The sequence below is a fragment of the Cygnus atratus genome, chromosome 2, assembly GCF_013377495.2.
Source record: "Cygnus atratus isolate AKBS03 ecotype Queensland, Australia chromosome 2, CAtr_DNAZoo_HiC_assembly, whole genome shotgun sequence".
In the NCBI taxonomy this organism is placed as follows: domain Eukaryota; kingdom Metazoa; phylum Chordata; class Aves; order Anseriformes; family Anatidae; genus Cygnus; species Cygnus atratus.
This window is the reverse complement of record NC_066363.1, coordinates 39,706,301-39,732,096: the sequence shown is the minus strand read 5'-3', so window position 1 is coordinate 39,732,096 and position 25,796 is coordinate 39,706,301. Positions and strand designations below refer to the sequence as shown.

Sequence of the window (25,796 nt, the reverse complement as noted above, 5' to 3'; positions counted from 1 at the left end):
CAGATGTGGATTTATCAGTCCACCCATCTTCCATCTAGTATTATGGCTGGGAAGGATGAACAGGTTTTGATGTCATCTTTGCTATCATGAAATTGCTTGAATCTGAGTGAAAGTGTGTTCATTTCACTACTAGACTAAAATTAGGGAAGGATGCTGAAGTGGTCATAGTACTAAATTTAGGGGCCTAGGGTTCAGTTCCTTGACCTGCCATGTGAACAGGTGATTTATGCTTTGTGCACTGGGTGAAAAATGGAGTTGATCTCTTGCTAAATGGCAGTGTCCTGAGAATTAATTCCTGAGAATTTATACCAGAGCTGCATGGAGAAAATGAAGGCTGCTTCATATGTTGTGGGGTATTTGGCTTGGTTCTGTAAGGCAATTGGAAATCAAAAGCTTCTGCATCCTCCAGAGGGAGGAGGGGTACTGTTCATGGATGTTCTGCTTGTTGGTCTTCTCTAAAGTCATAACGCTGGCAGTCTCGGGCTCTCTGATTCCCTAGCAGTTGACATGTCTGGTACTTGGTATGGGTAGCTGATAATAAGCAAGGTGTTCAAACTGACCAATTTCTGCTTGTTGCCTTCTACTTGGAAATGGACAGAACTTCACAGAAAGTAGAACACTCATTTTGGATCATTTAGTTTTCAGTGATCCAACAGCTTCCAACAGGGAAAAAAAACAATCCAAATTTGTCTTACCAATTGGAATAAAGCCTCAAAGGATTCTGAAGAGCTCAATTAGGTAGGTCATGTCCCTATTGCTAAAATAAAAAGCTTCACTGCTGCCCTTGCACAATTTATAATCCATAGAAGATGTTGCCTGCAGCAACTTAATGGAATTCATTGTTAGATGGTGTTAAGTACTGAAGTTCAGATCATGTTTTTCTGGTAGATTTTATTTAATAAAAAAATATTTAAATTGGTAAAGTGTTTTGTTTGGGCATTATCTAGGTATGAGGTGAGAGGGTGATACTTAAGGGAGGCTTTTACATGAGCTTTCTTGTGGCCTACAGAGGGTATGGTCTGCACTTTGATCCCATTCAGACAGGCTGGATCCAGGTAAGCCAGGTACGCCTTTCTATTAATGCAGATGGAGAATGGCAGGGGAGCAGGAGGGAATAAGGCAGCAAAGAGGGAGTGTGGACCTGAGCATTTTTACCAAAAGTAAGGACAATAATTAAAGGAATAATTAAAGGAATAATTAATAATTAAAGGAATTAACAGATGCCAGGGTATTTATGAAAATTTGTCTCTGGATTTTCCCAGTCCTGCATCATAATAACAGCTTTATAGGATTCTACATAACTGAAAGAAAAATCTACTCCCTTAGGTGTACATTTTTCAGTCAAAAACCTTGTGACAGGATATACAATTTTACATTTTTTTAAAAAATATTATAATTATGAAAGAGAAGACTTTAAAAACCTTTGTGTGTATGACTTTGTATGTAAGACTTTAAAAACCTTTGAATATGATGCATAGCCAGAGGCTGCTAAAACTAATAATAAAGAATTCTTTTTCTAAACTAGCTCACTTTGCAAGAATCACAGAATAAATATTGTCTCTAGAAAAAAATAATGCTTTGAATAGCACCAAGTGACCAGAGCTGAATCAAATTTTCCAGGTGAATACTGTATTTGTGGAAAAATGCACTCTATAAATAAATAGTGGGTACTGATTTGTGCCAAACTGGAAGAATTTTACTTAAAAAAATAAAATATAAAAAATAGGAAAAAAAAAAAAAAAAGGAGGAAAAGGGAGGAAGAGATGAGGATCCAAGAAAATATTTTTGTAATAAGTAGTTTTGAATTGTTTGGTTTTGGATGTTTGAGATTTGCCAAAATGTAAATAATAAAAGGGTGAAGTATCTAAGTAAGAAATAAGGAATTTCATTTGGGGTGCAAGAAATGTTTCAGCTGACACAGTGGTTTGGTTTCTTTTTCTCCTCCTCTAATTGTTTTTCTTTTTTTTCTTTTTTTTTTTTTTCTTTTTTGGGTTGGCCAGTGAACTGAAAAATCAATTACTCCCAGATCTCTGCAGCTGAGACAGTGTTGCATTCATCCTCTTCAAAGTGACAAGCAACTGTTAACATTACTAACAGCAAAACCTATGAAAGAAAGGCTTACATTGCCACACAGTGTAGTTGATCCTCAAGTTGTCTCAGGAGAGTCAGCTGGAGCGAGGCTGGTGTGGCTGGAACCCCATTCTGAGAGTTCCTTTCCAGTAGGTGTCAAATATTTAATACAAATATTTTATCAGTTCCTTTTTCTTTTTTCCCCTTCTGAAAATAAGAGGGAATTACATGAAACAATATTGTGTTTAAAGGCAGATATCCTTATTTTAAAAATATATTTGAGATTATTATATGGTGAAAGGACTCTTCAAAAAAGTCTGTGAATGATGCGGGAGTTGAAAACACTTTGTCTTAAGATCCTCATCTTCCCTTCTGGAAGGGGATGGGGGGAAGGCATTAAAAAATCAAAAGGACCTGAGTTCTGAAACTACAAGTGGTCAGAACATAGATTTCCTGAGCAGTAAATTCTTAACAGGCATCATGTTATTTGGTTGTATGTAATGTTTCTGTCCATGAAGAATAACATGGGAATAAATATAGGCTATTAGAATCAAATATTCAAGATTAAAAAGTGCACATCAAATTCACAAGTTGCATGTTAACTAGTTTTCTGTATCTTGAGTTCATATTTTAATCGTTTGAGGAGTATAAGAACTACTAATAAGTAGTGAAACCTATTCTACCTTCTCGGTTTAGATAGTACTGCTTATGGAACTGATCTTATCTATAAAGTGGCAGTCTAGCAGTTCTTAAGAAAAGTAGCTGTTCCAAAATTGTAAACCACTCTACAGAGATGAAAGGGAATACCCTACTGACTACAGGTCATGACAAATTACATTACGCTAGAATATTCCTAAAAGCGAGATCTGCAATTCATATCACATTGCCTGTGCTACCTTCTGAAGAAGGTTATTCTTTTGTCTCTTTGGATGTCTTTAAATTTCCTATTTTCTCTGAAGAGATTCTCTGAAGACCTAAATATGGTATCGACTATTTTTGATAATGAAATTTAATTATCCTTCATAACTAGCCTACTATTCTTAATTGCTTATGTCTTTATTTTTTTCATGAAGAAAATCTGTTCATGTCCACCCTGCCTGTTCTTTGACCCACTGGCAAACTAAATTTGTAATGATTTTAAAGTTCTAGCTGGAATCAAGTTACACAAATGTAAGTTTCTCAGCTTTTGTAAAATAGAATATGAGTTCCCCCCCCCCCACCATACCCCCCCCCCCTTTTTTTTTTTTTTTTTAATATTCTGAACAAGGAAAAAAAAATCCTCTTTTGTCTCAGGCTCTCTAGAATATATTTTAATTCTTACTGGGTGTGAAATGACAGACATTTGGATCCTGCAAGGAGAAAAAAAGAAAAAAAAAAGGGGGAAGGAAGAAAGGAAGTAAAAGATCATGATACCTTTCTGAACTTACATTTTTAAGTTACCTGAAAGTTAACTTTTAAGCTGGAAGCCTGTGCATTCCCAGGCACTGAATGAAAGGTTCTCTGAGATTCTGTCAAGGCTGAATGTACTTGTTGTTTTGACCTTCAATAAGCTATCCTTTGGAGAGGTGGGAGATGGGGTGGAAACCTTGGAAATATCTGTACGTGGGAGAAAAATATTACATTATTGAAAAAAAACTGAGACTCCAGGATGGAAGGGAAATTGAACATTAGTTTACGGTGTCTCTGATGTATTGAAAATGACCATACATGTGGCCAGAAGGAAATAAATGTAAAGTAATGAAGGAGTGAAAACAGAATTCTGCAGATATTTGCTTTTTTCACTCGGTGTTTATGATGGTAATAGTTAGTGATGGAAGAACTGCAAAAAATTTGGATTAATGGGGTATTAATTTAGAGCTCCTACATAGTTTACAAAATACTTCTGAGTTCCAAATGCATTGTAAAAATTATCTAGACTATTTGTGCCTACAAAATTTGGGCTGGACATTTCCTTAGGACAGGCTATTTGATAAGAGACCTGATTATTCTTTTTCTGGAAACTAAACTTGCAGTTGAGTTGAAGAGATTTGGAAATTGAAGTGTACATGAGGAGAGGCTATGCAGGAAAAGATGCAGTATATCTTTTCTATAGCCAAGTCACAAAATATAGCAGTGTGTGGTTGCCAAATTGTTCAGCTGTGTGTTAGGAGACCTGAGAGACAGGATGTCCTTCTCCAGAAACTTTATGAAAATATGTTATTTATTATTCTGCACATAGAAAAAAATGTACATATATGCCTTAATATATCTGTTACTCTGAGACTTTTCTTTTGTTTCCTTTGTGTGTATTCAGTCTGTGCTTTTCTTAATCCATATGTTTAAAGCCAACACTCACAGCTCTGTATACTCTTTACCTAGCACTAATCTGCGAGATTTTCCAGGTGAACTAGGCAGAAGAATTTGCATGGGAGACTTTCTTATCAGAAAATGCTGTTTCAGTAAAGCCAATATTTTCCTCTTTTTCTTTCTTTCTTTTTTCTTTTTTTCATAATAATAATAATAATAATAGTAAATTGTGAGTGAAATGTCCTTAAGATAACACCAAAACATACCATTTTTAAATAAAACTTTTTCTTCATTTTGGAATGACTTATCATTTTGAAATCTATTTTCAATTCTGTAGTCAAACAATGTTTGAAGTCTAAACTGTATGTGTGTGTAAAGCATGGTGTTTACTCACATTCCGGTTGAGAAAAGTCAAATCTAAGAATTGCTTACAGAATGGACAGTTTGAGGCTGAATCTGAAGGAATCATGTCTTCATCTGAGTGTTTCTGTCTTCCCTTGGTTCAGGGTACAGGCAAGAAAGGTCTTGCAGTGATGAAGCTCATATCGCAGCTGGTTTCAGTAGAACCTCTTGAATGCGCTACATCACAGAGTGCATGAACCTCAGTGTTGCATGTGTGGCTTTGCACCATTTAAGCTGTCTGTGCTCACAACACAATGCTGTATTGGCTGCTGGACTACACTTACAGGTATTGCAAAACAGTGGTAGGGCAAAATGTCTAGTCCTAACTGGAGACACAGTGCATCCATGTGTAAAAATACATTTTATTTTTTTTTTGAGACTGAGAGAGTTATTTGAACTTCTCGAAATCTCAGAAAACTGTCACGATGAGACACAGAAAGTGACAAGGTTTTGTGGTAATCTTTTCTTCAAACTTTTTTCTCACATTTATCTTGAATGTATTGCCATTTCCTCTGGCCAAGAGATTATCTTGCCTGTTTTTTAAATTGTCTGAAAATTTAAGAAACAAATTATTACTTCCAATTTGGTTAAAATGTTGATCTAATTAAGCTTCAAAGTTGTATTACTCCTGTGCTTCTTACAAAGAAAATTAAGGTCAAAACATTGTCATGAATTTCCCAAATGTCTTGAATATTCATCTTTAATTTAGGATCTGAATGGACTGGAAACACTTGTTCTATAGATTATAATATCACTTACTTGTAAGACTGGAATTAGTAAATATATTCTGTCTTCCTATTTTAAAGAATTGTAGCATGCTACCCATCAAATGTAACTTTAGGCCTGTACTACCTTATATTTTGGGGGGATTATTATGTTTCTCTGGTCATGTCCTATGTACATGCTACTTTTGGCAGTGATGCCTTGGTGCACTTCAGGGCATCAAACACAGCCTATGGACAAAATCCATGTGGTCTGGGGTGTTATCAGCACTTTTGTGTTCAAAGTGGAACTTCCACCCTTGCTGACAGGAAGTTTGTGAAGTGGTTGGCATTGAGCCATCTCTTGGTGTAATGATCAGAAGTGTTGCAGCTGCACAGGGAAAGCTGTGGATGTCTTTATGTAAAAGCTTATCATGCAGAACATCAAAACAGCCATAAGCAACCTTTACAGTTTCTTACCTTTCCCCAGTGTTCAGTAACACTACATAACTAGAGAAGACCTAAGCCTTGCTGTAAAGTTATTTTCTAAGTGTGCTCTTGTCCCACATGGCACCACTTCTTTACAAAGTGAATTCTGCTTTATGAGTTTTACTGCACCCCCACTTCTTTCCCTTCAGTTTCCTGGCTCTCTTGTTTTCCTTCTGTTGGCATTTCTGCCCTTGATACTTCTTTACAATAAGAATTTCTCTACATATTCTCTCCAAGAACTCATCCCAGTAGGCTTCTACCCCTCTGATAATGGATTAGAAGGGAAGTAGTAACATTGGCATTCACAAATGTAGTGCAAACATTTTTCAGTGAATTTGAGTCACAAAAGTTGTTGCAATTGCTTCAGGTTTTGTTGTTCTTGTTGTTGTTACTGATTCTAGAGTACAGCTCTGTGTATGTTAAGTGGAAAGAGAATCTAATTTTTGCTGCCCTAAAAATTAGAGAATTTCTTTTAAGTGTAAGCTCAAATTTCATGATACCTATCACATGCTCCATCATTAAAGGACATGTCTGACACTATTGCAAAAACAGAGAGCAGCTGTGCTCTTGAACATATTCATTTTCTCTGCCGTTGTAGCCAGGACTGGGGTAGATTTTAAACTCTGTTCCAGAGGCTCTGAGTCCCAGCCAAGGTCTTGCAAAGCTGGCTGATTTCTTCCTTTTAAAGCGCGTTCTCGTCCCCAGATGACTTCATGCAGCACTAGCTGGCAGCAGCAGGTGGGTGAGTGCCTAGTCATGCGACAGAGAAGAATCAGAGAAAGAACTGCTTCATCCTTCATGGTATCCAAGAGTATGGGATAGCAGTGCTGTTGCTCTAGGTAACCTGAACCTGCAGAGCTGTAACACTCCCCTTCGTAGCACTGAGATAACACACCCGAGGAGCTGTTTTCCTGAGCATGGGCAATATTTTTCAGTTTTGCATTTGTGTCTGTGAATTGGAGGATATTTAACCAACTATTCCTAGCTATTGCCAGGCAAATGCTCACCTTGGCATTTCTGTGTGGTTGGGTACAATCTCAGGTACAACCAAGAGACTTCTTAATAAGTTTTTTATCAATAAGAGTGGCAGCTTCATTTTGTGATACCTAAACATTTTGAGTGAGAAAAAATATGTTTTTCCAACATCTAAAAAATATCTTTATGGGCCTTTCCTATTCAGAGGGGGTAAGACTGGCCTGTTCAACATTACCTTATCATCCATCTGACCTGTTTAATTTGTTTTTACACTGTTTTTGTAATAATTCCATGGGAATTTAGCAATTGCCAAACCAATGGCAGTCGTTAAATACTTGATGGCTCTGTGCTAGTGAGCTATGGAAAGCAGAGCTGTTTGCTTTACGCTTTTCTCTTGCCTACATCCTTTAGCAGCTGAACTCAAAGAATCTGACTTTGTACATTCTTACATTGAGGTAAATATTCAAATAACTCTAGAAGTGACAGTTACTTTAAGGGAAAAAATAGCACGCAATTGGAGTGAGCCCTAATCTAATACCTTTGGTTTGTTTGTGGATGTTGTTTTTCTTTCTATAATCTGTAGTGAAATAGCTCACAGAAAGCTGGCAAAACAAACAAACAAACAAGCAAACAAACAAACAAGCAAAAAACCACTGTATTCGAAAATTTGGTTCCAGCTGATTTTATACCTAAAAACAGAACTCTGGATGGTCTGCTACAACTGGTTCATTAAATCCTGTGCTGTTAGCCCTCAATTAGAAGCATGAAATTGCAACACTTCTTAGCAGATTTGCTGACCAAATATGGAGAGATTCCATATATCGTTCTGAGTATTTTATATTTGGGCTCTTAAAGAATGTATGCAGTTCATCTAATGAAGCATCTGTATGTATGAGAGAAAAGAAACAGATTTCTGATCTCTCTCTCTGTTGGTCTATCTGCCTGTGTCTCTATTGAATGAGTGGGGTAAAACTCCCTTTACATTTTTAAAAATGTTTCTTGGACTCTTACCAGCAGGTTTTTACAGTCTGTTGCCTGCCTCTCAGATTAGAAGAACACTGGCATATTTTAACAGTTTCCTAGGATCCAAATAGTCTTTAATTAAAAGGGAATTGATGTTTTGGCGTGCAGCCAAAACATGGGAGACACTGGAAGCAGAGAACAGGCTGTAGCAAGGGGCAAACAAATAAGTAAAACACAGTCCACAGCAAACAGGTAGAGGTTTATTAGTATGCAAGGGGATTTCTTCATTTACATAATGTTCCCACAGAACTGGTGATTGGTAGCATTAGCAGGGAGGAGCTTTCTGCTGTACAGAGTCTGAACCTACTCCACCCCCTGGAAGAGCAGAATATGTTCACCAGTGCCTTTCCAAAACACGAATTTTGATGGCTGCTGAAATTGTTTATACTTTAGACTTGTATTGATCAACTGTTGAGGCAGCTCGGTATGTTGTGTTTGCTAGGTTTAGGCTGACTCAGAAGCTGTAAGTTCAGTTAATTAAAGAAATTAGATATCTGCAAATTACATGACTTTCACAGAGCAGAACAGCTAGTTGTTCTTTTTTTTTGGGAGCAGTTTGCTTGAAGAGTGCTGAGTAGTAGGGCTGGGGTAAAGCATTGAAACTGCAAGTGAATGAGACTAGCTGAAGTTCTGAAGGGAAGTCAGATGTGCACTGAACTATTGTTTTAGTTAATCCAGGAAGAGAATTGGTTTATTAGCTAATTCTAAATAATGAAAGATTGATACCTGAAGCAGTTATTAGTAAAGACCTATAATCAACAATCAGTCAGTTGCACCCTTTTACAATAACGCAGTAATTTTGTGGATAAATAAATCTGTATTTTTAACCCAATATTAATATTTATTGTTGCCTTTTTTTTTTTCTCCATGTTCATGTTACTTGCTGAATGCCTTCTATCTCTTTCTACACATAGGTGGTACATGCCAGAGCCCTGCTCTTCCAGCCTTAGTGCGTCCTCCTGCTCCACCCTTGCAGCCGTCGCTGGATATTAAACCATTTCTTCCGTTTCCTCTGGATACTGCAGCAGCAGTCAATCTCTTCCCCAACTTCAATGCAGTAAGTACACTCCTAACAGTTACTGTCCACTTCAGTGAGCCACAGTTTCCACAGAAGGCTCAAGAGGGCACAGAGTAGAATTTTATGTACTCAATTAAACCTGGAATATCCTCTCCCATATCGAGGGCCAAATAGCTCTTTCAGACACAGTGGTAGGCCATAAATTAAAGCCTAGCTGAGTGTTAGCCAGAAATAATGTAGAAGGAAGAAAAGGATACGATCCCAAGTGACATGCAATAGAGTTGCAGGACATATCTAGTCCCAGGCCTTGTGAGTTTCCCAGTCTAACTTAAGATGTGCAGAGTTTTCCTAACATAAAGTTTGCTGCAAGCATGAAAACCAAGTGATTCTACATCTCATCTCCAACATCCTTCTTGAGAAATATCTAAAATTTGCAAATCAGAGGGGCAAAGTTTATCTTTGTAAATGGTAAAAAAATTAGGGGCAATTAAAGCAAGAATGGAAAAAACATTAGCTGGTATATGAGCTATTCACTGGCAAACAATCTATTATTTTTATTATTTTTTTTAAAGATTAGGAAACATTATTTCTATCCCTTTAAATTAAAAGCAAGGTTAGATTTCTCTTTAATAATTTCTTAACTTATTCATAGTATCTAAAAATTTTGAAATCTACTTTATTACTTCTTAGGTATTTTCATTATTTTACTGACCTAAACTTCTTAGGTATTTTCATTATTTTACTGACCTAAATAGTGAGTGTTTCAATTTTCCCCTTTCTAGCTGAGGTATTTAATGCTGTAAAAGAAAGAAAAATTTTAAATTGATTTTAAATTTGTTTTAACTTTATGGAATCACGTCACTTTTTAACTCAAGGGTTTTCTTTTCCTCATTTACCTGTGCTACATATAGGAAAAGAAAAAGTTAAGAGTGTGCTTGGTTACCTACTCTGAGAGACAGAGAGAGGGGTGGAAATTGTTATGCCATAACATTACTAATTAAAATATAAAATCTTAATTTTCATAATTAAGAGTAATAGAAAAGCATACCCATTCTAGAAGTGATTTGTAGTAATTGATAGCAAATTTCAATAATTAAATGTTAATTTATTTACCTTCTATGTATGTTTGTTTTGCTTTAAAGCAATTGAACTAATTATGAGAAATATTTATTTACGAAGTCTTAAATGCAAGCAATTGACAGCATTAATAGAGATAAGAGCAGCTATAACATGAAAGTCTTAAAATGCTCAGAAAAGATATGTCAAAGAATCGTTACAAAGAAACTGTCAAATTTTAAAATGTGCATACATATGCTGTAAAGTTTTAAAAATTGCTGGTGTTAACCAAGTTAAAACCTGGATAACACATTATGATATGGATTAATTAGATTTAAGTTTAGTGTACTCTAAAACTCTTACCAGTTTTGTTTTGTGATCACTACTTATATTTAATGCAGGAGGCCAGCTAAATTATTATAAACATTTTACTAGAATTTTAGTTTATATTTTATTAGAATTTCTTTTTTTTTTTTTTTTAAGAATTTTCCATACTTCAGGATTTTCAGATAGTTTTGTTAATTGTTTAACTCTGCATAATTCAAATGCAAAATTGAAATTTCACTTCTTTCAAAGACTGATTGTACACTATTAATATCTTGGGGGAGCAGAAGGATGTAATGTGTGCTGATATTAACTTAGAAATAAGAAGGTAAAAATAGACTCCTAGCAAAACCCTGTTATTCCTGAACATCATCTTAGAAGTATATCTTTATGTGTAAGCAGTGTAGTTGGACTTTAGAGACTCCTTATCTCAAACTTTTCAGTAACCTGAGCCTAGGTTTCAAGGATAAGACCAGCAGCCCTTTTTAACAACACACTGAAATGCATTCCCATGCAAAGCGCTGCTTCCTGTGATGCATGGCCATCTGACAAATCTACCTTTGCTGAGTGTGTCAGTCCTGAGCGTGAGAATGCTGTCATCTGAGCTGCTGTCATTTACTTATAGACTTTTCCTTGCAACGTGACCTTTGCCTTCTCATCATGTGTGCTGACATGCAGCATCATCCTCAGCGTTCCCATTTTCCTTCTGAACAGTACATTATTGAACACTTCTATGTTTAGCTCGTATGCCAGAGCTGGTTAATGGCATCCTCCAAACATGAAGGCTAGCTGAGTAGTTATGCATATTTCTAGAAATTCTTTCCAGGCTGACGAATCTTTGGGGACGCATCAGCTGCTGCTGAGCATTATCATTGTAAAGAGAAGGTAACCCACAAGCCATATTAAACTTTAAACAGAACGTCTGACAAGGTCTTTAAGTATGTGAGTGTGAGACAGGAAAGTGTTTGACCAAAAAGTGACCTGCCTAAATATGCATGCCTGTGAACGATTGTAGCTGTTGATAATGTTTTATATTTATTGACTTCACAATCCTGCACAGTGTAAGTGGAGAAGCATTTGTACTTTGTGACAGAAGCAAGGTTAAGCAGGTGATCAGTAAAAGACCTAGAACTCCAAAAACCTGAACTGGATGTTCTCTCTCGTGTTGCAGATAGATTAGCTTTAGCCTTGATTTGAGACATCAAAGTTGTAGATAGAGTCTTAGGAAATAGATTTCCTCTTTACCTTTCCATAATTCTACAGAAACTAATCTGTTTGGCATCATGTCTGGGCTACTTTCCAAGAGTCTAGAAGGAATTCCAGAGTTTTGGCTATTTACAGGCCAAACACACTTTTCAACAGCTTTCCCTTGAGAAAAGCAATGATCAAGGAGGTACTCGAGTAAAGATGTGTCATGTTCCAGAGAAAGGAAGTCGTCTCTAGTTACGGCAATCCTAACTTAGCTTATGAGTTTGGTTGTAATAAGCATAAATATCTGGGCTAATCAGTCTAAGTTTCTTTTTAAAAGATAACAGAAAAACAGACAATTTCTCCGTTTGTTCAAGTGGAGAAAAATGCACAAAAGTAGCTTGTAATGCAGACACCCTATGTATCTATGTTGGGATGAGGTGAAGTGAACCCTGAAAGTTTCCCATTCATTTCTGATGACTATAATGAGGGTTTGGCTCAGCTGCATCTATGTTTGGTGAGATGAATCCCACATTAAGGGACAGGTCATAAGCTATTCACGGCTAATATGTTAAATTCCACTTAGAAATCAGATGACAGAAGTGCTGACATTGTATTGTATGTCTACAGAGACATGCTTCTACTTATCAAGCAGTTATGCTAGCTTCTAATTATATCTAAAGACAACTTTAAAGGAATTTGAGTATTCAGGCTAACTGGATGTAGGTATTAGAGGAGGTGAAAACAAAGTAATTTACTTGCTTGATTTTTCACACCAATGGAGATTCTCTTAGGCGTATACTCAAGATCTAACAAAAAGAAATGCTGATCTTAAGTACACCATACTAATAACAATAATAGTGAGGTGTATTTTATAACATTTTTCACTCTAATTCAGTTTATTACAAATACAAGATTATTTTCTTTGTTACTAATGACTTTTGGTCTAAAGCTATCTCAGTTTTTTGATGACTGCCTCTGAGGAAAACATTCAGCACTGATTTCTGTGAAGTCAAAAGCTTGCATCGAGGCAGAGAATACAGGAGTTAACAAGATCTGTGCAAACCTTTCTCAATAATGTCTCTGGGCACTTCGGAAAGGGGAAAGTAAAAAGCAAGTAACCAGAGAAATGCAGGGATGATAACCTATGAACCTTTAAACCATTCATTTTCATGAGGGAAATTTTCTATTAGTACAAGAAAGCTTAAAGCAAACATACCAATTAACAATCTGGTTAGCTGAACATTTGTAGGTGCTGTACTCTTAATTGTGAAACAAATGGGTACCCTCAAGTCCTATGTAGAAAGGAATTGTAAAAACACAGATGTTTAAATTGAAAACAGTACACTGTTGTGCAGACCCTGAAGAATCATGAGTTCATTGCAAGTTTATCTGTTAGAAAAAGATGAGTTAAGTGTACAGGATGTACATGGATACATTTTATGAATGAAAGAATCTGACTACATAAAATACTTACGTAGCTTTCTAAGATGTGTTTTAAAGAATGTCAAAAAAAAATAACTTGCCTATTCTGAAAAATGTTTGAGATCATTTAGCAAACATTTCGTATAATTCTGTGTTTTCAATCTTGAAATATTATTTATGCTTCATAGACTGTGGTATGAGCAAGATCTGTAGTGGAAGAGGTCCACAATGTAGAAGATCCGTGTAAACGCTTGTAAGCAGAAATAGAGATACTGCTTGAAAAGATCCATCCTAACTCCAAAATAAGGCCTGATTTCCCCATGTTGCCAGTGGAAGATTTCCCAAAGAAACATCCTTTGGACAGAAATATGATTACATTTTTGACTTTCAACTTATAACTTGGAAGAGCAGTAGTAATGTCAGAACTCTACTAAATTTGGATTGAAAATTCGTTGTTACTCTACAGATGTCTTTTTCTCATGATCCATCTGTAGTAATCCTTGTCCAGTCTCCTGATTTTTCTTGTTTGTTTGTTCTCATCCGGTACTTTTAGGTACAATACTTAAGGCTTCATGTGTCACCTTCCCCTGGTAGAGCTTTGCTGTTTGGGAGGGAATGGTGGATGTTGCCCATAGTTTGGAGCTTCTAAGGTAGTGCTCCAACAACAGCTTGTGTTAGGGTGCCAAGGAAGCTCCTTGCTTCCTGAAAACCAACCTGTGAAACTTCCTAGCAGCTCTGAGGGCAGCATAAATGCTACGCTCTTTGTTTACAGAGGTGACGCTTGTATTTGTATGTATCAGTAGGGAGTAATTACGGCTGGCTTGTTTCAATAGGAGCCACTTTTCTCCATGCTCTGGTCTTGGTGCCAGACTCTACCTGGCCTGCAACCACCAAGTTAGCTCACATGGAGCAGAGCTTTCTGGTTGTTGGGAAATGCAGTCTTGTCCTGTTGTGCCAGGTGACGGAGAGAAATGGACAACATAGGAAACCTGCCTACTAATAGTTATTTCTGGGAAGGGTTATGCCAGAAAAAGTAGATAAAACCCATCTAAAGGTGCCAGAAGACAGTTTTGAAATATTTTGCTAATACTCATGTCCTGGGTAGTTTTTTATCTTGAAGAGAGATATGTGCTACAGAGCTGACATGCCAATTTTCTGGATATTATGAATAAGATGTAGCTTTTGATATGGAGGAGTGGAGAAGAATTCTGAAATATATATATATATATTAAATATTAGCAGCCTGAAATTCTGAAATTTACAAAATATATTGCCCCCCCACCCCTTTTTTTTCTTCATAATGACTTTGTTTCATGATTTCTGACATAACTGAGCAGGAGAGCTTAATGAGACATCCCCCCCCCCCATATTCTCATCATTTGCCAGGGTGCTTTTTTCAGCACATAAAGTCCTTTGAAGTTAAGTAGTGATGGCTTGCTGTCAGAATTCTTTGTTTCCAGAAAGGCATAGTCGGGGGACAATGCAATAGCTTCAGTTTCATGAGAGTCAAAATGGAATATTGTCTCTGTGGAAGAACTTGGTAATAAATACAGTCTGTGCTGCTAGTGATTCTTAATGTTATTTCTGTGAGAAGGACCCTTATCAGGTGGAGAACTGTACTGCATCAAATTGGTAGTTTGTCAGACAAGCAGGGGATTATTGCTTCAGGGGATATTCTTTGCATGGCTGCTCATTTACAGGTGTTTACAAACAGGGTTTTTGGCTTGTTCTTTTCCTTTCCATAGCACTACAATTGAGCTGTAAGATAGGTATAGTCTTTTTTATAGTTGATATCTCTATTGTTGTTTAGCTTAATATTTTTCAAAAAACAAACAAACAAACAAAAAGTATTAGGATGATTGCAAAAATAATGGTTGGGTTAGGAAGTCTTTATTCAAATAACACTTTCATCACTGGCCAGGCCATTTAATTAAGAAGTCTGCAGGGCAAGAAGAGGGATCAGGGAGTGAGAAAACACAAGAAATCCTGGCAATTCAGATGTTTTTATTTGATGCTTGCAAATCAGGAATGAGTCAACATCAGTATGAAATATTCAATTATTTGAATTGGCCAGATTTATTTGCCTTGTATTTAAATCCTTAATCTATGCCCTGGGCTGTGTCTGAAATAACAGTATTGCTCTGATTCTCTGATGTAGAAGAAATGTTCACAGCTTGGGAAACATGGTAAAATTAATCTCTTTGTCTTCCAGTTATGAGTTAGTTTAAGGTGGTTCCAGATCTCCAGAAATACCCGATCTGTTTTTCTATATAGCCTATGCTCCTTGTCATGCACAGGGAACAGAGCTCATATTCTGGCTTTGTATGAGTGTTCCTGCAGCTCTCTGGTAACCTTCCTGTGGTTGTCTGTGATTGCATGGCAGTTATTTTCCATTGCACTCCAGTGTGGCTGAGAAGCAGTATCTCAGCTCCATAGAAATTGTCTCCAGTGTGTTTCCTTGTATTTTCTTTGGACTTGGTGCATGGGTAAGGATCATCCTACTAAATCTAACTTTAAACTAAAACTAACCTTAATCCTTTTGCAACCTTCTCAAAAATTTATAGCCTCTGCTTGCAACCACTGTCTGGGACTCCTGCAAGTTTCAACATAGGCTTCAGCAAAGGTTTTTTTTTTGTCTTCCTCTTAGTGTTACTTTATGTTTTACCAGCACTGCTGGCCCTGGTATTGGAATTACTTGCATTTCCTCACATCTTATTTGAACAGCTTTAGGATTATTCTCTGGTTAGGGAATTAGCAGCTTCCTGTGCTTATGATGAACAGCTGTCACCTGTTACGACAAAGATGACAGCAGTGTTGAGAGTGTAGAGGAGTTTGCTAATGGGTGTAAATGGGTAAATATCATTAAAAAATCCATTAAAAAGTTTTATTCTCATTTAAATTAAATTTGTGCCAAGTGTGCTCCAACCTTCTCTGATTGCTTTCAGTCAAAATTCAGGTTTCTAGGATGCGCATTCTCCTGGGCAAGCAAATTTTAAGATTACCTTGAAATAGCCTAAGTTTTGTGTCATATCACCTTGCTGAACAATAATATACCTATCCTGGAATTCATCTCTGTAACTGTAATGTGGATGTAAATCATCCAACCATAGCTGTTTCCTGGTTGCTATCCAGTTTTTGGAGAGTAATGTGTACGTGTGGTAAGTCTGTTTCCATTTATCCAGATGACTTATTTCCAGCATGCATGTAATAGTATCACCTGTGTTTGGCCTTCTCCAGCTATTGTCTCAGCTGGTATTCAGCTCTGTGGCCTCATTCAAGGCCTGATGTCTCAGTGCTGGTGGTCATTTTAACGATTGTAACCTGCAGACTGTATTTGTTTTCATCTCTACTTTATGGATGTTGGTGGGGTGCTGTTCTAGTGTTCTGTTCACTAGCTGAGTGGAGCACGTGCACTTCCACCATGCGTTTGATAGGTCATGATTTCTTCAGGATTATGTTGGCAGTGTATTACTTCCCAGTTACTAAGCACCTTGTGGCTGAAGAGCAGATGTTTGTGCTGCTCCTTTTTGCCATTAGAGAATGGAGGACATTTAACTCATCTCCACCAATTCCAAAGTCCATAACTGACTTAAAAGTTCTGAGGCAGAAGCACCGTTTGTATAAGTTTCTGACTGCACTGTGTCCATACAGTGTAATCTGTACGGTAGGTTATGGAGTATCAGCTTGAAGGTGTTTTCATTAGCAATGTAGTAGGCTAGAAATAGTCTCTGGACAAGAGCTGTATACTTTACTATCATTTCCTAAAAATGTCATACAGAAAACTATGTTTTCTGTGTTTTTCTCTCTTTCTCTCCGTTTTTGATTTATGGAATTGGTTTCTTTTAATTGTTGAAACAATCAAGAGGATCTAAATATCTCACATGCTTGCTTGTTTATTTGATGATTAATAATACTGAAGGAATAGACTTTCTGAGTTATCTCATCTTGCCTCACGCGTTTGCTAGAGGGCACTGCACAGTGGGCTGACAGATAACTTGCTGTCAGAAAGTCATAGCATCCACAGCAAAGGCAATAGCACAGCCTTTACTGGGGACTAAGGGTCCCTCAGGCATTTGCTTTCATGCAAAACAATCTCGTAAAGGAAATTAAATGAAGTGCTCTTCAGATTTGTCAAGTCTTGATGAGTGGAATTACTTAAAACTAAATTTTATAAAGCATTTTATAAAGCATTTTAAATAATGTTTTAATCAGTTGATGTTTACACCCTTTGTCTTAATAGCACTCAGATGAAAAAGATCAATGATTATTTTATTCTGCAAAGACTATAAAACTTTAATGGGTTGCATAATAAGAATAACTCATAAAATCTACAGTTTAAATATGGATGATTATTAACCTGTTTTTAAAAAGCTGCAATTAAAGTGAAAAGGAATTACTTAAAGAAATGATTTGATTACTGCAGTCTGAAGAGGAAAAAGAGTGATAACATTCTAAAATCAGTATTATTTCTGTTGATGAGACAGACATTTGCAAAGATTTAAAACATGAATCTTTCCTGCCTTAGGCATGTTTGTGTTGCTAACCTAGCAACTTAGCTGAATAACTATTTACTGATTTTCACTTTTTTCTTGTTCGCACAACCTGCAGTTTGTTCATCTGAGGACTTTCAAAGTTGTCTGTTGAAAAAAGTATGAGCTTGCACAACAGGTAATTTTACATTCAGTAAACACATTCCTAAGCACAATTATCTCATTAATTGCATATTCAGAGCATGCAATAACATTTCTGCTGTTATCCAAGAATTTGTCCTAGAACACCCCTACTTTTATCTTTGATGATAATTAAAATGTTTGAGGCTCTTTCTCTCTATTCTTAGTTACAGTAGTTTAGGCTAGCAAATGACACATGCTGAAGTCATCAATCTGGAGTCATCTTATGATGCAATCTCTGATGGAATATTTCTGTAATGTTCATGTCCTGACTAATTTATTTTACCCCAATGTTTATTTATTTATTTATTTAATAATAGAAGAAAATCCCAAAAGGTTTTATGTTAGATTTGTACAGTAGAATTGGAATATAGAACTCCAAATTCTCATGCAACTACTGTTTTTCCTGGCATCTTTCCTTTGGCTGTTCTGAATACTTAGTTATACTGCTTTTTTTTTTTTTTAAGTACATAGTTTTCTATAACATATGTAAGTATCAGTCTTATTATTGAAAAGAATACAAATGAATGAATTTCTATCATATTTTGTCCAGTGTTAAATGTAGTGTGATGTCATGAGTAAAAAGTCATGTGACATATTTCACATATTATTTATGATCAGAAAGAATTAGAGCTTTTAAATAAATTCTTTAACTTTATAATTCTTAAGATTCTAAGACAATCAGGATAGAGTGGACTGCAAGAACTGTCTTAATGACTCACAACAGAAAGTTGTCTATAACTGAACGAAAATTGCAGATAAAAAAAAAAAAAAAAAAAGATGTATAGAAAGGAGTCATTTGAAATTACAGCTGAAGGTGGTGTTATACCTGCCGAAAAGCAGACAAAGAAGCAGTTTATTTCAGTAATTTGCTATGGAAACTGTTACGGAATTTCTAGGATGTCTGAATAGCAGCAATGATGATCCTAACAAACAGAGGTCATGGCAGGAGTTCCTAAAGTTGCATAAAATAACTCTGCAAAGGAAATATTTGAAGAAAATTTTATAAAGGCTCAGATTCAGACCCAGTTATTCCTGAGACATTTGTCAAAAAGCCAGAAAAGGCATAAATTTGCAGCCTTACTTTTCTTTACTCCTGCATAGTTTTCACTGGTCCTATCTGTAGTCCATCATGTCTATGTTGTATCAAAACAGTTCTGGAGAACTGTGTCCACCATACTACGATATCAACTTGTGATCATGAAAATAGTATAGGCTGATTATCAGATGGTTTTTAGTTTTTGAGCTAATCATCCCTCCAGAAAAGTCAAATGGCTGATCATGTGCTTGCACAAACCTTTAATTTCAACAGATAGGGCAGCTATTGATATATGGGGGTAATGAAATGAGACTGTAGCAAGGTAACAAGCTTTATCTGTTCTTATATCTTCTCTCTGACAATTTAGGGAAGAACAGAAGAGTAGATAACACATATACCAACACTTTCCAGACTCTACCTCCAGTGAAGTGTATTTTAGGAAGTTCTTAAGCTAAATGTGTTGACTTGGCATGTGATAGCCTTCCATGAGGTAACATGCCGACCAAAATGAATCAGCAGGAAAGTTTGTTGATTGTAATTACTAATGAGGTAACTTGAGTTTCCTCTTTCACCTCCCCAGATGGTGCCTAATATACTCAGGCAGGGAGAGGTATAGGAAAATTTCCTTGGGCAACCTGAGTAGTAGTAAGAGGTAGGAATATGTGAACTATGACTTGTTATAACCAGTAGAAGAATGATTTTTGATGTGCTATGCTTGTGGAAGCTGGGAGTAGATGAAAAAATATCCATCACTTTACTCATATTTTGTTTGAAATGTACTGATTTGCTAATGGATCCAACCCATTACATTAGTGGTGTTGCTAGGACTCAGATGACAAAGATTAATCACGGAGATGATGCCAGAGTTAATTATAGCAGTGCCCTCCCAGACAGCACTATCAGCTCTGGGAGGCAGTAAAAGCTATTGTTGGAGTTAAGAAGTAACATGAGAGAGGAACAGCAGTGCAGAGACAACTGTCAGTGAAAGGACTGGAAAATACAGGATATATGGCACTGGGTATGGAAGAGAGGTGGAGGAAGAACAGAAGGCTTCCAAGAAGAGAGACTTAGAAACTGTCTCAGAACAGGTATTTGGAAGATGCACTTGCCACACACACACTCATTCACTCACTAATATTGGAAACATTGCAAAGCAAGTTAGAGTATCTAGTTTTGACTTATAGTGCTTACATCTTTGTTCCTGGCAGGAATGGTTCCTTTCTTTTTTAGTTTCCCACTTTATGCAGGAAATTAGTATCTCCTGATACCGTTTGAAGCAGGTTTGTTCTCTCAAAATGTATTGTATTTATTTTTAATTTACTGAAGCTATACCTTTTTGAATCCTAATTTTGATTTTCTTTCTAAATTTGAAAGAAGAGAGAGAAATTACCCTGGTACTTACTGAAAATGTCTCAAAATGAACTAACACAGCACAAAATTTAGAAGTCTGTGCTTCTGAAATCAAAGAAAATCCTTCTGTAAGAACAAGCCCTCAGATACTTAAATAGTCATAGATTCACAGTTGTTCGCTACCTGTTCCTCAGTAAGAATTACCTGATGAAGTGGAATTGTTCTTAAATTTTTATGCACAGACAATAGCACACATTTTTGGTAAGTGCCTTTCATTTCTTTTAAGCAAAGCAATAGACCAAATCTACTTCAGCAATTACAGTGTATGCATGTCTCCTCTGTAGTGTCTCCTCTCTTCAAACAGGCTCTTTCTAGAATATGAAGTAGTGTCTGTTTCAGATGACACCAAATTGCACAGAAAGGAGGGATCTGAAGACTAGCTTTTATTTTATTTGCTAGGACTCCAACATCCAGTTGACTTGGAAAAGCTGTATTTCATTTAGAATTACTCCCTTTAGCTTTCTTCACAAACCACTGCAACTTTTTCAGAAGTCCTTCAATTTCTTTTTTAGAAACTGCTGTAATATAGCAACAGATCTGGCACATAAATTGATGCTGACCCTGACAGTAAATAATTCTCTCTGTGAGTTGCTAAATTTAGCGTCCCTTGAGCAGCTCAGGTGAAAGTACAAACAAATTTCTGTGGTTGAAGGCACTTGTACTAATACAACGATAGGATCAACTTTGAATGTAAAAAAGTAAGAGAAGTGTTAATTTCGAAAAAATTGAGGCTTTCTTTTTCTAGTTTAATGAGAAATTGACAGAACATAACCAACTCTGTACTCAAAAATACGAAACACACTATGTATGAAATGTGTTAGGATTCCTGTCCTTGCTTGTTCAGTTCTGTGATTTGATTAGTATATTTGCTTCATCCTATTTGGACCCAGAGTAGTGTACAGTGAAATTTTATCTACATTTCTTAAAACAACATTTCTGTGGACTAGAAAGTGGCAGGAGAAGGTTGTGAAGAACAACTTCAAGTTCTGTAATTAAACGTCTCAAAAATTTATTAGGCTTTTCAGTAAGATACAAGATTAATCAGTAATACAAAAAAGCTACTTAATACCACAATAAATCTTATTTAGTGTGCAACTTCTCTTAAACATGAGGAGTATTAACAATCATCTGCTTTGGTCTTTAACTATCATTAAAAACATTTACATCTTCAACCTACTCAGTGATTTAAGATGATTAGATAACCGGAAGATTTTTTAGATAGCTACTACTGGCGAGAAGTATGCATTATACCAGATTTCTGAGCAATGCTAGGAAATGATTGTCTTAGTAGGCTTTTATTCTATAATAGTATCAAAAATTGATTTCAGTTACTTTTTCCTGACTGTTCATAATGCAGAATGAGAGAGAAACTGCAAGTTTTTTTAAAAATTGAGCTGAGGGAGCACACTTTTGCTGATTGAGATGATTCTTAAAGGGCTTGGCAATTTTATTGGATAAAAATTACCTATCTTACATGTAACAACATTCAGATAGTTTCTGAACTTAAGAAAATTCTGTATGACAACAGGAGAATGTGAGACGCATTGGAACCTTGGGAATTTAATTTGGATTCTGCTTTATAGTCAGCCTAAAACTCTAGCTTATAAACTAGCCATGCATTGTTTTCTTTTTCTCTTTTCTCCTCATATTGTCTGTGTCTGTAGTAGACTTTTTGATGCATTTCTTCCTCAAGCCAGTAATACTGGAGCACATAGAATAAAAGCAAATCTGTTCAAGTTAGTCTAATGAGTTTGAACCTCAAAGGTTCTGGTTGAAATAAGTCTTTTCAAACCCATCCTTAGGCCTTAGTTTATTTCATCTTGTTTATCTATCATTAATTTTACATATGAAATGTCAATTCTGAGTAACTTTACTTTTGTTTAACCTCCATATATTTTGTTACAATGTAATCTATACAAGCCCTTCTTTCATATCTGATGAAGCATCATTTCAAATCTCCATAAAGGATTTTTTTTTTTTAGTAAATACTGCTAAAATATTACTATGTTACCTTCCATTTGAATAGTTATGTGGCAACAAGTGTGTGCTTAAACCGTGGTTGTGATCCAGTAACCTCTTAAATTGCAATTGCAAACATTATTTATCAAGTCTGTTACTATTGGTCATTAGTTTACAGTTGAGTCCTTTGTTTGGACCAAGTGCAACATGCTTATGTACCCTTTGGCATGCACAGCCTGAGCAGGTTGGCAGAAATCAGTAACTTCAGCAAAATGAGTCTCAACTAGTTCTGCAGATTGTTCCTCCCCATTAGCTAATGACAATTCTCAGGGCCTAGTCAACCTTCTTCTGACTTTGGGAAAGCACTTTCTCCCTTTTAATGCTCTATTCTACCTGTCATTTCTGTAACAGGGAGTGATAGTGCATTCATGCCCTCTAGGATGTTTTTCCATGCTCTGGTTGGTGTTTTGAAAACTGGCTAATGTTCACAGAAAGCTTGGAAAATGTAATGTGCCTGGAGAGTCCTACAAGTGTTAAAGGATTACATCTGCACTATCAAAACATTTTATGCTTCAATAATAGTTATTTTTGAGTTACAACCCCCTTGCCTGTTTCCCCAAAACTTTACAAAATAGTTAGCAGTGATGGACTTATCAGTGATGACTGCTTGATACCAACACCTAATTTCTGGTTTTATGTGAATATCTATCATAACTATGCTTCAGGCAAAATTATGCCTTAATCTCTAAGGGCATTTGTTTCTTTGATCCATTGCTTCATCCAGGCCATAAAATAAAATAAAGGTGAAATATGTCATTAAAGGTAAATCTTACTGTTATTGCTTAAACTTATCTGTTTGGGGGACCGCCTCATAGGTCCATCTCCAGATAAACACTTGAAAATATTAGATCAAAGCAAATAAACAAAACAAAAAACAAAACAAACAAAAAAAAACCAGGTTACTACAAAAGCTTATCTGGAATGATTTACTGAAACAATCTCCTGTTCATTCTAATACAGTCGAATACCTCCCATTTTCCTGTAGTTTTTAAACTTACAGTGTCTCCCTGTGAAGCATATGGATCTAACTCCTGAGCTTTTCTTAACTTAGTTACTATTCATGTATGATTTTCCTTGCCATCACTTTCTGCTGGCTCTTCCTTAGGTGATTAATTAAAGGAACTATTTTAAATATATTCAGATTTTGCCTTCTAATAAATCTTAAGGAAGTGATTTAAACAAAGAATGCAAATGAGCATATTTGATCTGTGAAGACAAATGGTCTAATCCAATTGTGTATTAGACCTCAAATTGTCATTTATGTAATGATTTAAAAGGCAAGACATCCCTAAACATAGTGGCAGAAAGACCTGTAGAAAGTAAATTGCTATAGACTTCCCTGGCTTTTTGGTTAGAAAAAATAGAGAAAGAGTTTTGGTGCAAAGTGGGGAAAATTAACATCGAAACAAATTATCAGCATTTTCTTTACTTGAAGTTAGAAACTCACAGTCATTAAATAGGTTTATTCACTATAATGATAATGCTAGTTAAAAGATCAGTGTTGAAAATTAGGATATTTAAATATGTTAGTAAGATCTGAGATACCTAATTTGAGGACATTCCAATATTTAAAAGAAAAATATCTGGCTTTTGCTTCCCTCACCTCCATTTGCTGAACAATTCAACCATGTGTCAAAATAAGCTGCTAAACGCCCACTGTATGAGGATATAACCAAGTCATATTACGAACTTTTTTGCAGAAATTTAAGTTAAAGTGGATGAGGTGTCTGACCTAAACTGATTTATAAAAGCAAAAGGTACAATATGAACCAACTGTTTGGCACCTTCCAGAGTCAATGCAGAAAGATGTGTAGCTACAGAAAGGAACTATTCCATCTGAGGCACTTACCTGGGATAGCACTAACCATCTACAGGAGGTACTTATCTCCTCTAACAATAGTAGAAGCCTGGATTATTACCTTAGACGTCTATATTATAGGTTACTATAAATCCTATACTTACTATGCTGTCTTACAATGCTGTTTCTGAGGTAGCCAACTGATGCAGGAAATTCCAATCAGATATGAGGAAGAATTTGTTTTCCATAGTGAGTGTTTTCGAACGTCAGACTAGTTTGCCCAGGAAAGGTGTGAACTCCCTATCCAAGGAGATAATCAGAACTTCACTGGGCAAAACTGCAAGGGCCTGGGTACGAGAGCCTGGGCAAAGCTGCCAGTTGGTGCGGCACTGGGGAGCTTCAGCAAATGTTTCAAGCTACACACAAGCATGTTTCAAGCTACATTACTGTGTGCATTCTAAAGGCCTACTGTAAAGCAGAGAGACTAAGACTATTGTGGTTAGAGGAGATAAAAACCTATAAAAGGGAGCTGGTGAAGAAACAAAGCAGGAAGGATTCTGTCCAGCCTGCAAGGAAAGACTGTTAGGGAAAAGTAATACGTTGTGTTGGACCAGCAAGCTACATGTCACCTACACTGCTACTTTTCTTTTCCTAGAGATCTAGAAACAGTGACTAGATTCTGCTCAGATCATTGGCTTGGATGTATATGGGGGGTTTAGTGTTAGAGCCTGTACAAAATATTTTAGTATCTGTTTATGTAATAATAGAAAAAAAAGAGTTATGGCATACAGATGGAAACTGGCATTTTTAATTAAGCTGTGATATCATTCTCTACTGGATATTTACAAATTGTCATTTCATCAAGAGGAGGCCACTTTTTAATACAATGTAGTTTTTAGTATCAATTAAGGAATAATCATTTCTAAGTGTTTGATGTCTTGAAAGTAAAAGACATTAATACTGCTTATAAACAGTATTTTAAACTTCACGCAGTTGCTTGAGCAGAATAGATGCTGACTGAGTGCTTCAATTAGACAGTGAGATGTTCAGTTTGGAAAATTCACACTGTGAGGGAGAAACTCACAATTAGAGCTTACGTTTGGCCTGCATTCTGCTTGCCAAAACATCTGCTGTAAGGCAGTGTGTTCTTTTGACGTATCATGAAACGAAATGCCTTTGATTAATTTTTACCTGCAGTTTAATGACATAACTATTGAAATTCAGAATATATATGTTTGGGTGTACATTTTTCTTCAGGATGTGATGATGTGACCAGTCATAGACTATTCTAGTCTGACAGTGTTACTTACTCATTGTAAAGGGCTGACAAGTTTTTATTGTGCCAACTCTACCTGTTGTCTTAGTATCCAGCACTGTGTTTTTTAAAGACTAATGCACGGTGGCAGGAGGTAGAAGCCACTGCAATGGGCACTGCATGGATCCTTCTTTTTCAGTTATCCATATATATATAGAAGATTTAAATTTATTATGGTGTGAGTTTGGCATGAAGTAGAAATTCAAGCAGTAAATTGTGTTCAGCACTTTGATCGATTTGCAGTCAATAAATTTATTCTTTTTTTTTTCCAAAGTAAAATGGCAGCTAGAAATATACCAAGGACTCCAGAACAATTACATCATTTTAATATTATCTTCTACAAAGAGAAAGGGATAGAATTCTCCATGCTGGTCTGCAAAACCAACTTGTTGCAAGCAAGAGTAGGTCCTAGCTACTATCAACTGATATCTGAGTTCTGATATCTGATAACTGATATTCTGATTCCTGTCAACTCGGAATGTTGATTTTGTTCAATGATTTTGTTCCTCAGCGTCCTGTGTACCTCATTTTCTTTTTGATGGGTTAATAGAGTTGCAAAGACATTGGTATTCAATTCAGGTACAACAC

At 36.2% G+C, this 25,796-nt stretch overlaps 1 protein-coding gene across 7 annotated transcripts in view; it reads left to right on the top strand.

Annotated features, from left to right (window-relative positions):
• ZNF385D (zinc finger protein 385D) overlaps nt 1–25,796 on the top strand; it is a 429,524-nt gene that overhangs the window by 288,099 nt on the left and 115,629 nt on the right. For 5 of the 7 annotated variants that reach the window (XM_035556483.2, XM_035556476.2, XM_035556479.2 and 2 more), the window contains one exon: nt 8,861–9,003. In XM_035556483.2, coding sequence (XP_035412376.1) covers nt 8,861–9,003 — 143 coding nt within the window. Of the gene's footprint in view, nt 1–2,000; nt 2,220–4,862; nt 5,045–8,860; nt 9,004–25,796 lie in introns of all 7 variants that reach the window. The other 2 variants (XM_035556478.2, XM_035556477.2) reach the window with 1 other exon arrangement.